Source organism: Meleagris gallopavo, chromosome 13 (genome assembly GCF_905368555.1).
Source record: "Meleagris gallopavo chromosome 13, MGAL_WU_HG_1.1, whole genome shotgun sequence".
Taxonomy (NCBI): domain Eukaryota; kingdom Metazoa; phylum Chordata; class Aves; order Galliformes; family Phasianidae; genus Meleagris; species Meleagris gallopavo.
In genome coordinates this window covers 1914118-1929276 of record NC_139416.1, presented here as the reverse complement: position 1 = coordinate 1929276, position 15159 = coordinate 1914118, and the positions used below count along the sequence as shown (strand labels likewise).

General features: G+C 44.9%; 1 protein-coding gene across 3 annotated transcripts in view; it reads right to left on the bottom strand.

The window, feature by feature from the left end:
- Positions 1–15159, bottom strand: part of RANBP10 (RAN binding protein 10) — a 53559-nt gene that overhangs the window by 13095 nt on the left and 25305 nt on the right. For all 3 annotated transcript variants that reach the window (XM_085235106.1, XM_085235105.1, XM_085235107.1), the window contains exons 4-5: positions 7571–7738; positions 1432–1454 (exon numbers count right to left, since the gene is read on the bottom strand). In XM_085235106.1, coding sequence (XP_085091232.1) covers positions 1432–1454; positions 7571–7738 — 191 coding nt within the window. The remainder of the gene's footprint in view (positions 1–1431; positions 1455–7570; positions 7739–15159) is intronic.

Below are 15159 nucleotides of genomic sequence, written 5' to 3'. Positions count from 1 at the left end.
CACACAGCTGCTTTGACCGAGCAGGATTAACCTGATATGGGCTTGTGTAAAAAAACAGAGCTAGGTGTAAACACTGATTTATAAAGGGGAAACTCTCTCTGTGGGATCTCCACTTCCATTTGTAAGCAGTTACTCTTTTATTAACTTCAGCCTGTGCGTTTTTTTCCACCAGTGTACACTTGAACAAATGTAAACACTCTTCAAAGGGAACTGAAATACGGAACAAGCTGAAACAATGAATAATAAATGCTTCAGTGTGTGTCAGAATTATCCCAAGAAAACATGAGTTTCAATTACAAGTCCCCATTTCAACTTCCTGCTATGGCAAATATTGCAAAATGCTGTCTTCCTCACTTGTCCCTGAAAGGGGAACTTTGCAACACACACTTCAAAGATACAATTACCAAACTGGTAATGTTCTGAAGGCTTACGTCCATTTCTTGTGTAGTCTCACTGCTACGTCAACACAATCACCCTACAGGTCACTGAAGCTGGTGGAAAAGCAATGGGGCTTAACCAGCCAACCTCATGCTCCTGCCTGGATCACAATGTTGTAATAAATGAAAGGCATCACTTGCAAGCTGTATCAACGTCCTTTTTCTACTACTTCAAGACTTCTCTAGCAATAGTTGCACTATGTAAATCAAAAGCCTAACGTGGCTTTAGGATCTCCTTCCACAGGAGGGGCAGCAGCTTTAACTCTCTAGAATAGCAACCAAGAAGCAACGGACCAAGGGAGCAAAAAGGGCCAGAATTACATCCTACTATGGAATACACAGGTGTGTGCAAAAGAGAAGGAAGAAGGAAATAATTCAAGGAGAGGAGAGTGGGACAATGGAAGTCAGGTGGAAGCAGACATCCTTAGGATGAATCTGGCAGCAGAGCACCTGAGCTATTTAGAAGACGGAGAGAAATGTCTGAAATCCACACTGAGGTAGAACTTTCCTGACACTGCAGGAGATCAAAGGAAGACTGAGGAACAGCAGGAACAGAGGGATGTCCTGGGCAAGAGAGGGAGAAGCTGGGAATAACATCACTGAGCATTTCTGTGCTCTCTGAAGGCAGAACACAAGGCCACTCAGTGACTTTACACATACAGTCCCCACATTGGATGCTGCCTTTGGAAGACAGTGACCTGTAGCACAGCCTGAATCCAGGCTTTAATTCCAGGAGAAGGAGTGACATATTCTTCGAGGTGGCGAGGGCTCAGAGGAGGTACGTGAGCAGCCCACATCCCAGCCATGGGATTATGAAGTTTCAGAAAAGAAAGCAGCCACACCATTCAGTGCTGTGTTTTACTACTTTTTTTTTTTTTTAAACAGACCATGAGAAGAGCAAGTAAAAAATTAAAAAATCACATCCCCACACTCTTTCCCCCTCCCTTCTGTTTGCAATCTTAGTTAAAATAATACTAAAAAGAGGTGTACTTACAGGGAGGTCTGTAAAGGCTATACCTGTGGGGGGAAAAAATATTACAATTAACAAGACAAAAGATATTTTCCCAGCTTGACAACATCCATATCATGCTACAGAAAGTTACTACAGCTCAATCAGTCCCACCTCTGACCCTGACTTTCACCACCTGTCACATTGAGAAGAATCTTCCCTCCCCAACCCTCTCCTTAGGAGAAGGTCCATGGAAAAGCCTAAACCTTTTGGAAATCTCTCCTTAAGATTTAATTTTCCAAAAAGTAGCTCCTCTTTTCTTTGTTTCTCCCTCTGTTACTCTGAAGGAGATACTTTTCCAGGCACACTTTGGGTTTAGAAACAGAGCTTTACTATCACGTTGCTTTGGGTCTGTAGCTGCTTCTCCTTACCAGTCAGTCAGAGACAGGAATGAGCATCCCAACGCTTTGCATTACAGCTGGGGAATGTTTTTGCCACTGGACCAAGCTGCAGCCTGGAACACCTGAGAAATACTGTGCAAAGAACAGCTTCATCCTCCACGATGTTGTTACAGTTCCAAATACAAGCAATGGAAAAAAAGTGCATGGTTTCCTTTTTTCTTCACTTTGGCGTATGGAAAGAGAAGCAGAGCAAAACCTGCTAAATATCACAGCTAGTCATAGCAGGATCCATTTCTGCTCTAACCCACGTCCCACTTCAGCCATCCCTTCTTTGCTGCACTGAAAAGCACTATAGCATGTGTCAAAGCAAGAGGGCACCGTTCTCTGATGTTAATGTTATGGCTGTTTTACAGGGAGATTTCAGGTGGTCAACCAGTAAAAGAACAGCTGCAATGAATCAAAGAATCATAGAATGGCTGGTTGGAAGAGACCTCAACACCCACCCAGATCCAAACCCTGCCATGGGCTGGCTGCTCCCCACCAGCTCAGGCTGCCCACAGCCCCATCCAGGGCCTGGGGACCTCCAGAGATGGGGCACCCACAGCTCTCTGGGCAATATTAGCAGATGAGCCTGAAATGGACATATAACCAAGTCTGGGAGGCAACATAGGAAACAATTATCACCTGAAACAGCACAGATCCAAAATCAAATGAATCACAGAATGGCCCAGGTTGGAAGGACCTCGAGGATCATGAATCTCCAACCCCTCCACCACACGCAGGACCTCCACATTTCATAGCAGCCCAGGCTGCCCAGGGCCCCATCCAACCTGGCCTTGAACACCTCCAGGGATGGACGGGGCATCCACAGCCTCTCTGGGCAGCTGTTCCAGCACCTCACCGCTCTCATAGTAGATGCTCAGAAAAACAAACAAACTGGATTTTGATTAAATAGCTAATAATGTTTAATTAACATCATGGCAATTTGTCCCATCTCTCACATTGTCTACTTATTCTTTGCCCATTGTGCATGTTCTGCCCTAAATCCATTTTCCACACACTCCCCACCACAGGCTTCACACTTTGCTTCAATCCTTAGACAAGAACCAGGCTTATCTCCTCTTTGGAAGTGCTCCCTTGCCCTCCAGCATCTCATCCAGCACATGGGCAAACATATAACTTGTGAGTGGACTGCAGTGTGGGTGGGAATATGGCTGGATTGTCAGCAATGAAAGGTCAGTAGCACAAAGTCCAAGTGCCGTCCCTCAGGGATCAACGTTAGGGTCAACACAGTTTAACATCTTCATTAATGACCTGGATGGTGGGAGGGTACACGCTCTCAGAAGTCTCACAGGTACCAACCAACCAACCATCCTGGACAACATGCTGGAGGACATACTGCTCTTCAGGCTGCAGAAAGGATCCAGCACAAACCTCATGGAGCTCAACAAAAGCACCTGAAGAGCTCTTCTGCTGGCTTTGAGTCCAGCAGAGGCCAACAAGAAGGGAGGCAAAGGGAAAAGGGGTTGTTTGGACTAAAACATCAGGGGAGACACTTATTGCTGCCTCCAACTACCTAGCAGGAGGGTACAGAAAAGACAGAGCCAGACTCTTCTTGAAGCTGCTTGATTAACAGGAGATGGGAGGAAATAAAAGAGAGGCTGCAACAAGGGAAATTCTGGTTAGATGTTAGGCAGGGGAAAAGTCAGAATGGAATAACTAAACAATAAAGCAGGGGAACAGAAAAGCCCCCCGGGGATCTCCATTCTTGGAGACAGTAAAGTTTGACACGTGTCTCAGTAACCTGACCTAGCTTTCAGCAGGGCTGCAAATGCATGACCTCCAGAGATCCCTCCCAGTGTAAACTGCTCAACAGCTCTGTAAATAAATTTATTACGCTGTCTTTAAATTAAGGCATTTATATGTTTAGTGCCTTCTATTATGAAACTAAGACCAACAAAATGTTTTAAATGTGCACATCTAGATCTGTTGCACAAACATATCTGAACCTGTACTGCTACATATCTGCATCCAACAAAGTCAACAGCAGAAAGCAAAAGAACCACAGCTCTAACTAGGCAGCTGAATTTGAAACTGCACTCTCTCTCTGCAGCACTTCCAAAGCCTGGATCCAATGTGAAATAACAAACATTAGAAATTTAAAGACATAAGAACTGGAGAGCTCAACAAGTCAGGAAGCAATAGTCAGTGTGTGAAAAGCCTCTTCTATGGGTCCATGGTGTCAATCTGATCATCAAAAGCAGTGATAAAAAGGCATTCACTTTAAATGAAGGGTCAGTGCTGGGGAGCAGTGCGATCAACACCCTCACCTGCTGTAATAAGTGACAACATATTCAGCAAGATGGGTGCCTTAAAGACTAGATAATGAAATATCAGCCTGTGAAATACTGCTGTAAGTTCTTGAGGAGAAGCATTATTATGGCCATGTAGCTCAACACAGACCTGGAAACAGTCATCACCCAGTTGAGCTACTTAGGTAAAACTGTTCTTACAGAGAAACCAGGCTGCAGCTGCATTTGGTATTTTCTTTCATTTTAAGCTTGGTTCATCTATCAAGTCCTGTTTTAAGCTTCTCAGTGCTCTTGCTCTCTGTAAATCTGGTTTGAGAACAAACCTGTTAAACTGGGAAAGTTGGAAGGATATCTGTGGGTCTCTGTGACAGCTTTCTTCATTTGCACCAGTGTTCCTGTTCATCTCTAAACTGGTGGCAAAATGGGTAACTTGGTCTTCCAAGAACCTGCACTCAAATTCAGACAGACACAGGACATTTTCTATGCCAGTGCTTCAGAGGGTTCCATGCTCTTCCCATAGCCTTGCTGGTCCATTTACCTTGGGTTGCTGTCTAAGTCCTGGATTTGAAACACTCATACATTAGTCCCTGAGCAAACTTGTCCACTTAATCACAGAATCCTACAGCAGTCACATTCCCTAATCACATCCTACATCCAAGACCATCTGCTTAATGGCTAGAGCCCCAGGTTTCTCACTCTTTTTCTCCCAGTTCACTCTCACCACACTCCTAGCCCTATCACGTCATCTTTTTTTTACTGCCAAGACTCTGCTCAGAACTTGTCAAAAGCAGAACTTCATGATAGCAGCCAGAAGACACTGAAGATATTTTCCAGAACTGATCATAAAGATCACATACAACGTCAAACAGTTCTCATGTGATGACTCCAAACAAAGTTCAAGACTTAGCTCCAACCAAACGTCCAGAAATTGTGATGGCCAAGAAAATAGTTCCTACACAGTGGTCCTGATGGATCTGATTAAATGAATAAGTATGGAGACAATGGAAGATTGTGGGAACGTAAGAAAAAACTGTTCAGGGTGGCAGCAGCTCCTCCTGCTCCCCAGCTGCTGCCCTGGACAGTTTTTTCTTACGTTCCCACAGAAGATCACAGTTAAGCAACAGGAAAAAAACTGCAAGGAAAACAAAGAGGGGGAGGGGGCATGTATCCAAACAACAGGCAAAAAGGCAAAAAGGAGTCGTGATGGAGACAGAATATGATGAAGAGAGAATATTACATGTAAGGAAAGGCAAAGCAACGGTGTGCTTATTGAAAGTGAGACAAATTAAAATGCCCAAAGGCAGAGCTGTGAAACCTGCTGCCAAGCTAACTGTCATCAAAAAGGGGCTCATTAGTCTCATGAATATTCTTCTATCTGCTGCAGCATTACGCAGTGACCTCATTCCCTACAAGGAGAGAGATTCAGCCTCAGCAGCTGAAGACTTCGTGTCAGGGAATGCCAACAAAAAGCACATTCATCCCCTTTCTGATAAACCTTTGCAAAACACACAGCAAAATGTTCCAGTAGCTTTTGTGGGGGTCAGGACAACAACTGATGGCCTGCTACTCCCCACTGCTTCAATCACTGCTGACCACATCAGCACTCCTCGCTGAGTGCAACCATGAGAGAATGCCACAGCTTCTGTTTGACGCCGTTAGCTGCTGCTTTCACACCTCTGCTTGTCTTCACAGTACAGAACTGCTCATGGATTGAGTTAAATTTAGAATAATACAGCTAGTGATTGGTCTCACTAGGTAGTAAACCAGAAGTCTTCACCAGAAGTGGCAGAGCATCACACACAGCTTGGCCAGTAAATAGTTACTTCAAAAAAGAAGTAAAATCATATTCCTAAAGAAACATCCTCAAATCCAAGCAACTCTTCAGGAGGGTTCTCAGAGAAGTCCTTATTTCCACTTAGGACTGCAGACTTCAGGGTGTTGCAAAACATGTTGTCTAGATTCTGGGAAGCAACATGCCTCATTTCTAGCAACCATCCCCTAAAAATCAACAGACAGTGGGAATGAAACCAGAGGAAAACTGAAAACCATTTTCCCAAAGAAGTTCTGTCTGCGTGAGCACTAGGGCCTTCTGAATCTGCCTTATGGAACAGATTCTTCTTGAGACAGAGGAAAGCAGCTCCATACTGCAGATCCATCTCTCTGCTGCTACAACATAGCCTGCTACCTTTGCAGCATCACAGACTGGTGGAGGCTGGCAGGGACTCCTGGAGGCCATCTGGTCCAATCCTCTGCTCCAGCAGGGCCACCCAGAGCTGCGTCCAGGACCACAGCCAGGTGACTTTTGAAGATCTCCAAAGACAGGGACTCAATTTTGGGCAGCCTGTGCCAGTGCTCCAACACCTGTGCAGCACAGATGTGCTTCCTGATGTTCAGAGGGAACCTCCTTATTCCAGTTTGTGCCCACTGCTTCTTGTCTTGTACCTAGGCACCGCTGACAAGAGTCTGGCTTCGTCCTCTTGGCATCATCCTTTCTACTCCCAGCTCTCTCAGCCTTTCCTCATAGCAGAGCTGCCCCGATCCCTCGAGCATCTTCATGGCCCTTCACTGGGCTCTCTGCTGTAGCTCCATCTCATGTATCGGTGAGCCATGTATTTTTCTTACCAAGAACTCACCAGAAATTGTACACAGTACAGGCACTCTGGACCTGCTCCTTCCTTCAGCCCAGCCAGTCTGATAACTGCTCTGATAACTCTTTTAACTGGGTATTTTTCTACCAGCTTCTTCACTGTGATTCAACAAAGTACAACTGACACAGCAAGGAGAAGCAAAGGAAAGGAGTGCTTGCCCCCTATTTACTGTATGGCTTATAGAAAAGTTGACCAGAACTTATCCATGTTGGAGAATATGTCCTCCAAGGGAAAGATATTTTAGGTGAAAATGGACACAACTTTTTATTTTAGACAAATCAGATACAATAGATGCCTGGAAAACACCTGTGAGATATTCCTTTGGACAAAACCCTTAAGTCCATAGCTTTAGGAGAACTACTAGAATGACTGTGAAATAAAGCAGTGTTTGCTTCTTATGCTGAATTAACATCTATGTTTGGGAATACTTGGACCAATGCTTACGAATGGACAAGTCCCTTTAAAAAGTGATGATGCTGGTAACTATGGCTTTATAGCTAGTTGAATAATATACTAAGCTTCCCACTTCTTTACTTCCCTGTTACCCTGCCATTAGCTGTCTAATCCAATCTCCCATGCAGAAGCAGAAGAAAGGAGCACGCTCTGGAGACACAATCCTAACCTACTTAAACTGAGCAGCACAGAAACCATTTTACCTGTCTTGAAGCCAACTTACAATCCTGACTGCAGCTGAGTGCTCCTTATCTCTCTTGTTTCTTGAAAGTTACCCACCAATGTGGAACAGGAGATAGGACCCATGAAACTTATTAAGAGTAAACAGCAGCTGAGTACCTTCCTCTTGAGAACAACTTTCTTTACTCACCTAAACTGTGGCCATTTTTTGTGTAGAAGCAGGTATTGTTGATGAGGTTGACACAGCAACCGATGACATCTCCAGTTGTGAACGTAGGGCCATAGGGTTGTCCTGTCCCCGAGGAACAGAAGGAGTGCCCATCATCACCGTGGTACCCATAAGAATGTTTATCCCATCCTGAAGAAAGACAAAAGAACAGGTCAACAATGAAGGCATGTCAACAGTGAAGAACAACATGGCAACTACAGCTTCCAGGACACAATTTGTTCACATTTAGAAATGCCCGGTATAACTGATGACTACCGTGTTTTAAATTGATATGGATTGACACAGACTGTGCCAAACTGAAGCAGAAGCACAAGAAGAGGCTCTGACCATCTCCTGACCTTACACACCTACAAGCGAGAAGGCAACAAGGGACCACAGCACCTGTTAAATGTGGAGCAGCATTTGGTAAATGGACTACAGAAGAAAGGAAACAACTCTGGGCTGGAAACACAGAATCAAAGAGTAACTGAGTCACAGAGTGGTTGGGTCGGAAGGGATCTCAAAGTCCATCCAGTTCCAACCCCTGCCATGAGCTGGTTGTTCCCCACCAGACCAGGTTGCCCAGGGCTTCATCCATGGCCTTGGGCACCTCCTGGGATAAGGCATCATGAGAGGACTCCACACACTCATGGCTTCTCAGGAAAAATGTGAACTATTCATGGATGTCCAGAGCTTCCAGTTCATTGAACTACAGTTCAGTAATGCCAAGAGAAAAGTCATGGAATGGAGCAAGACTGAAACACGGACCTCAGGGCAAAGTCTGGGAGTAAAACTCTGACAGAAGCCCTAGCAAACCACAGCCTAGAAATGGTGAATGATTCCCCATTAAGTCCCAAACACACACAGGGATAGACAGACATCCCAGCTGCCAGCTCTGCCCTCCCCAGGAGCGGCTCCAAACAAGCTGTGACACCAGCACCAGTGCTGTGTAACGTCCTCCTAAAGGACAAGGACAGCAGCACCCTCAGCAAGCTCAAAACCAGCCAAACAAGGCTGCCAAAAACAAAGCAGGGAACGATACAGGCTCTAGAGTTAACTGCCAAAATCCCTCTGCTGACTCCTTCCAGTAAAAATCTCATTCAAATATTAACACAGCTCCTTTCCACTCTCTCTTACATTTTCTCTGTTGTTGATTCTCCTTGAACACAGAGCTGTTAATTGTGTGTAAATTCATGATCTCTCAATGAAATGGTTTGTGAATATCAACTGGTAACTGCTCAGTTTATCTCCTAAGCCACTTAATCACACGATCCAAACACAAACTTCTAATTCTTCTGCACATGACTTTGCAGCAACAAAGCAGTCAGATGCTCACATATCCATGCTAGGCACTGGGTAAGGCTAAGTTTTTTGGTATGTATTGCATCAGCACCTGGAAAAAAAGCTTGATATGAAACATCCTGGTTTGATAATTACTAATAGAACCACAGACTCATTAAGGTTGGAAAAGACCTTCAAGATCATCTAGTCCAACCATCCACCCATCACCACCAATACTACCACCAACTAAGGAAATCTTGTCCATTCAGCATGCTGCTAATGATATACAGGGTTAATTTCTTTGACTCAGATGTTATCTAGTGCTGAATTTGGACCTAACACAACAATTCATGCATTAAATCTGTCAGCCTTAGCAAATCACCATAGTCATCCTAAAAAAACAAGTCAGTTTTCTCTGAGGGTTGTTAGAGTTAAGGCAGTTTGCTTAGGTCGTGGTTGGATTCGATGATTTTTAAGGTCTTTCCCAACCAAAGAAATTCTGTGATTCTATGATTCTACTTATTATAAACACAGATGTGTGGCACTAATTATGTGCCTGACCCCAAGTTATTTATTAATCAAATAACATATCAGCATTTCTAAAATACTCTCCAGACTCACCATCAGGGTAATGCAGGTCATTCCAGCACTGGCAAACTTCAGCCATTCTTCTGGAACTCCCTGCCATTCTAAATTAAAATAACTATCAGCACTTCCAATACTTCTAGGTCAAAGCTATTTGGGCCCCATTGATCTAAACAGCACCTTCAGATGTTTGGCATTCTCTCTGGTTACCTGTAGAGCGAGGAATAACTCACCAAATGCACATTTTCAATGCATCCTCTGCCTTCTCTCCAGCAATATTTGCTGAAAACTCAGATTTTTCTGCATCATTAACAATTTACTGCTGCCACCTAGTAATAGGTCCATGGCATTACAATCAATTCTTGAGTTCCTCTTACTCGAGAGCATCTTCCTTTACAATCCTAACACTTCAAAAGGGCTGAATGAGGCTTCCCAGATGACTTCACCACACTTAACTCTGCAGATCCTCTTGGCAGTCTAACCTTTGTACTACCCTTACTGAAGCATTCCAGAAGTTACTTTTGTGACCCAGCAGGCAGAGATGAGATTTTATCTGCACGTTCTTCAAAAGAACGGCCATACAGGATATTGGGTCAGCCTAGATCCTGTTCAACTGGGATCCTGTTCAACGTGTGGTTGCCTGTGAGACAGCACAACACAGGACATGAAGTATCGTGCTCTTATTGAACGCTTCCCAGCTGCGTGCAGCACAGACACACGGAGCCAGATAGAGATTCTGTTCAGCTGGTGCTCCTCAAAGGATTTTCTTTCTATGGAATTCTCCAGTCTTCCTATAAGCACACATAAATACTCACACAATATCCACAGAAGCACACAGGGAGGAGTTTCACAGCATGACTGCAAGCTGTGTGAATCCAGCCTCCTCCTATTTGGATTTGGTACCCTGCAGTTCTTGCACTGGAGAAGATGGCAAACCATGTATTCATCTCCAGAATACACATCATTGTATAGGCTATACAAAATCCTTCATAAATACCCATTTCCAGGCTAGTGAGTCCTTGTCTTTATAGCTATTCCCTGCATTTCTAACCATCATCATTTGGATCTTTCCCAGATTTACAGTGTTGCTTTCCAGAACGGAGATGCAGGTGCACCACACACAAGGGAAGTGGGTTGCAGTTGTTTTCTGCACTGTCCCCTGTGAGTTAATCTTAGCATTTTCCCCTTTATTATCCTTTCTACCACTGATGTTTCCATGAAGCTTTTTTTTTTTGTGTAGCCTTTTTATTCTGTAACCTAAAGGCTCACGTTGAGTCTCACTGCATCATCTCTCCTGCCTGGGAAGGGACGATGCTGCTCTGTGCTGACCCTCACCTGTCACTGTGCCCACCCCTGCAGGGCCATCTCTCGTGGCTCCTCTCCAACACCTTGCTGCCCATAGCAACTTGGTGTCCTTCACAAAGTGCCTCCTCTCTGCTCCATCACTTCTTCCAAGTCATTTCTGAACGCTCTTGGCAGCTCCACCACCAAAAACCATTCACCCCATCCCTTTCCTCACTTTCAAACAATTCAGAATCCCCACTGGCACATCTCCCCTCAGCCTCCCCACCCCACTAAGGGAACTTCCCAGAGGCCTTTTAGACTTCCTAGACAAAGACAGCAACCCAAGGGCCACATCCACGTGCCTGCTGGCTCCCCTTCACAAAAACCATGTCCTGTTTCTTTGTGCACTCATTACACCTGCCCTTCAGTAGAACTCTAACGCACTTGTCCACACCAGACACTGAGGTTCTCACACCCTGTGTTCCCTGGCCCTTCTGAAGCCCTGAACAAGAGATGCAACACTTCCTCACGCAGAAGTCATTGAATAGTCATGCTAGCTGCTGTTTCACGAAGCTCCTCCTGAATAAAACAGATGGAACAGCTTTTCCCTCTAAGAAATCACCTCAGGTTTCACATAGTGAAAAGAAACCAAAGCGAGGCAGCCTTCTTACATGACAGGAAGCCTGGGCAAAAGCCCAGCTCTGGCAGGCTAGCAGATGCTTTAACCTGCACAACTCGTGCACTGCCCTTTACTTCGGGATTCAAAGCAGAGGGCTCTCTATCAGCACTGGCTTATCTTGATCAAAATCACCATTTGCTGCCCCAGAGCCACGTGCCTTGCACAGAGACAGGGAAGACAGACGGGACAGTCATCTCATGCAAAGGCAATGCTGAGGGAACTAATGCACTGTGGTACAGCTACATCTTATTCTTCCATGAAGTAGATCAGGGACCCCCAGAGGTCATTACACCAAAAAATCCTAACTCCAAAATCTAGTGAGCTGGTGTGGCTGGCAGGTTCAGTTAGCACAGCTGTTAAGGTTAGCTATCGGGAACAATTTCTTCTTGAAAAGAGTGGTGAGGTGGTGCACAGCTGGCCAGGGAAGGGAGTCACCACCCCTGGAGGTGTCCCAGAGCTGTGGGGACGTGGCAGTGAGGGACATGGTGGTGATGAGTCAACAGTTGGACTTGCTGGTCTTCTCCAACCTTAATGATCCCACACTCACAGCTAGGGACTGAAGCGCACAGCAACAGGCCATATATATGTCACAGAGGAAAATGGTGATTAATGCTTTAATGTAAATGACCAAGAGCAATATTTTAATCATCCCTTTGCTGTCCAGATCCTCCTTGCATGCAGAACGCAGAGAGGAATGCAAACTGATGACAATCCCCTGTGCATCAGACTGGCCAGTGGGCACAAAATAACTGGGAAGGCAACATTCATGGGCATCTGTGCTGAGCTCTCCTCTGATGCCGTGCCAAAGGGCAGGTCTGCAAGGCCTAATAGTCATGGAAAAATGGTTGTTTCAATAAGACACATCTTGACCTCTGCCTCCCCCTACTCTGCCATTTGTCATCATTAAAAGGACTGTAGACAGACAGGCTGACTTCACCACTGACACGTGGACTTCATTCCAGAGGAGAAATGTGTTCCACGAGGTTTATACCACACATTCGTGGTAACCTGTAGCTGGTGCAGAGCTGCTACAGAGGGCAAGGCCTTAAAGAGATTCCCCAGCAATCTGACCTGTCATCAAGAAACCTGAGACATCTTAACAGGTAAGAGATGCTGGAGAAATACACACTTGACCACATGAAGAAAAGACAGGAGTTCCTTAGAGAAGCTGAAATGAGACGTGTGAACAGAGGGGTTGTGTCCCAAGTGCCCTCTGTAAACTTGGAAGCTGGTTCCTCAGGACAGACTTGGGCGACTGTTCTGCACAGAACCCCTGCAGCATCTTCCAAATGTTACCTGCACCTATTTTCTTTCTTTGTAGCTGGGGCAGACAAGAATTTATGCCAACACACTGAAATAAACCAAAAAATAACATCAACAAGACTTAGTGAATACAAAGTACAGCAGCAGGAGATGCACAAACCTTGCTTGGGGAGTGGATCCAGCTACAGAGCCTGACTGCTGTACCGTCTTGCAGTGTAGTTCACTGTGCCAGTGGATGTGCTTTGGTGTCTGTTAGCCCACGTCAGCAAAAGCATAATTTTGCCACTAGCAAAGGGAAGCTTGTGCTCTTGCAGTGTTGGAAGTCAAATGTTTCAAGAAGAGCCTCTTGCCTCAAGAAACATCTGTGGTGCTGCGGCATCTCAGCTGTAGTTCAATTTTACAACCTTCACGCCATGCCTTATAAAGTTGCATAAACACAGATGCTTGGGTGAGACCAATAGTATAGCTTTGTTTTTCTTCATTCAACCGTGCTTAAGAATCAAAGCAACTGGTACTGTTGCAACACATCCTTATGCTTCAAAATCCTGACAGCTGAAATATTTGCTCAGTAGCCACAGCAACTTGTGCTATAGATTTAGGGTGGTGGGGACATAGCATGCGTGGTCCTGGCCTCATGTTTGGGAAGGTGCAGTCACAACACCAGGACAGGAGCAGGGAGCAGATGGTCAGCATCCAAACATCCTCCTGGCAGAACTTCCATCTGCCCAGAAAAAAATCAGGGGGAAAAACATAACCCCCAAACCCACTTACCTTGGGGCAAAAAGAAATGATGAAGCACCCCAGCTTTTTATCCATGCACCTCCTTTCCCATAACAGCTTCAAGGCAAGGCAGCCAAATGACTTCAAATGCAGCACCACAGGATCAGTGCTTATGCAGACACTAAAAACACTTTGCCTCATTGAGGACAAACTTCTCAAGGCAGTGACTGTACGTGGTCAGGTCCCCAGTGTATGGTTCTTACAGAGCAACACTGGATGATGCTTATCAGAGACTGCATGGCTTTTGGCAGGGCTGGATGGAGGCTTGGCTCAGGGACCATTTTGTGGTTTTGAATCAAGTATTTTCACTTGAAATTGAGAGGCAAAGATTGGACCAAATCTTAATGGCAGAAAGCCAGAATCCAAAGGAAAAAAAAGAAAAAAAGAGAAAACAGAACGCCTACCCCACATCAACAGGGAGCAGCAAGAAAAGGACAAAGCGACCCAAAGATCAAACAGACTCTAAGACAGACAGGCAAAAGCTCTGCATGGGAGTCTGGGACTTACAACAAAATGTGAATGCTAACAAACTGTTCCATCCATCACAATGTGCACAAGCACAAAGTAACACTAAATTTTCCTTTTTAACGTAATTGACCTTGCATGACAATTTGTAGACCAGATCCTCGACTCCTACCACTTGGCAGCCACTAGATATTAACTAAGCTTCAAAACAACATCAAACCACAGCTGATGCTTAATTATATAAATTGACACTACCCACTGACTCATAGAGAGAAAAAAACAAAACCATAAGCCTCCGGATGGCTGCAACACGGGCCATACCTAGTCAACAAGAATGTTCTGTTCCACCTGCCCCAAAGACTTGTTAATGAATCCACTGCACTATGACTGAGCATGCAGCTTACAACAGAACACAATAACCAAGATAAAATCCTACTTCCTTAAGTGAATAAAGATGGCAAGCCTTCCTGACTAACAAGTTTGATGGATCAGAGAACTGCAATAGATTGAATGCCTTCCGCCAGCATCAAAACATGATCTAGTCTTCCCTAGGCCAGAGAGGGCTAAGACATACCACAAGCCACTTACAGTATAATTAAAGCATGATTACTAAACAGGTTGGTCTATCTACAAAGGCAGGGCTCAAAAAGCTCTCTGGTACAATCACTGTGTACTGCACCCACTGTGTTCCCTGACACTGCACTGGGAGGCAGAGGTCACGTGGGTCAGGTTGTCCAAAACAACACAGGAAAGATGAAAAAAATGTCAGGAGTTTTGCCATTGATTTATGAGGTGGCAGGGGCAAAGAATAAGCTGGATATAACAGCTTTTATCACATACGTAGACTTCAATTCTCATCACACTACATTATTCATACTTGTATTTATATGCTGACCTATGAAGGAGCACCTTCATAAAATACTAAGACACCTTCAGAAAAAGTAATGGGCATGGTTAATGCACAGTGATAGGCTAAACCAGGCTGGATGGGTGGAGCTGAGGATGTCCCTGTTCAATGCAGGGGGTTGGACCAGATGGCCTTCAAGGATCATCTTCCAATTCAAACCCTTCTGTGAGTCCACAACGAAAAGCCATCTTACAGAGACACTGAGGCAGAGCAGGTAAATGATTCAGTCAGAAACAATATTAGAGCTCAGTGGGGAATGCAGACAGGTAGCACTCTGTTACTATTAAATAATTCCCTAAAAAGGTATTTAGTGAGATAAGAAAGTAA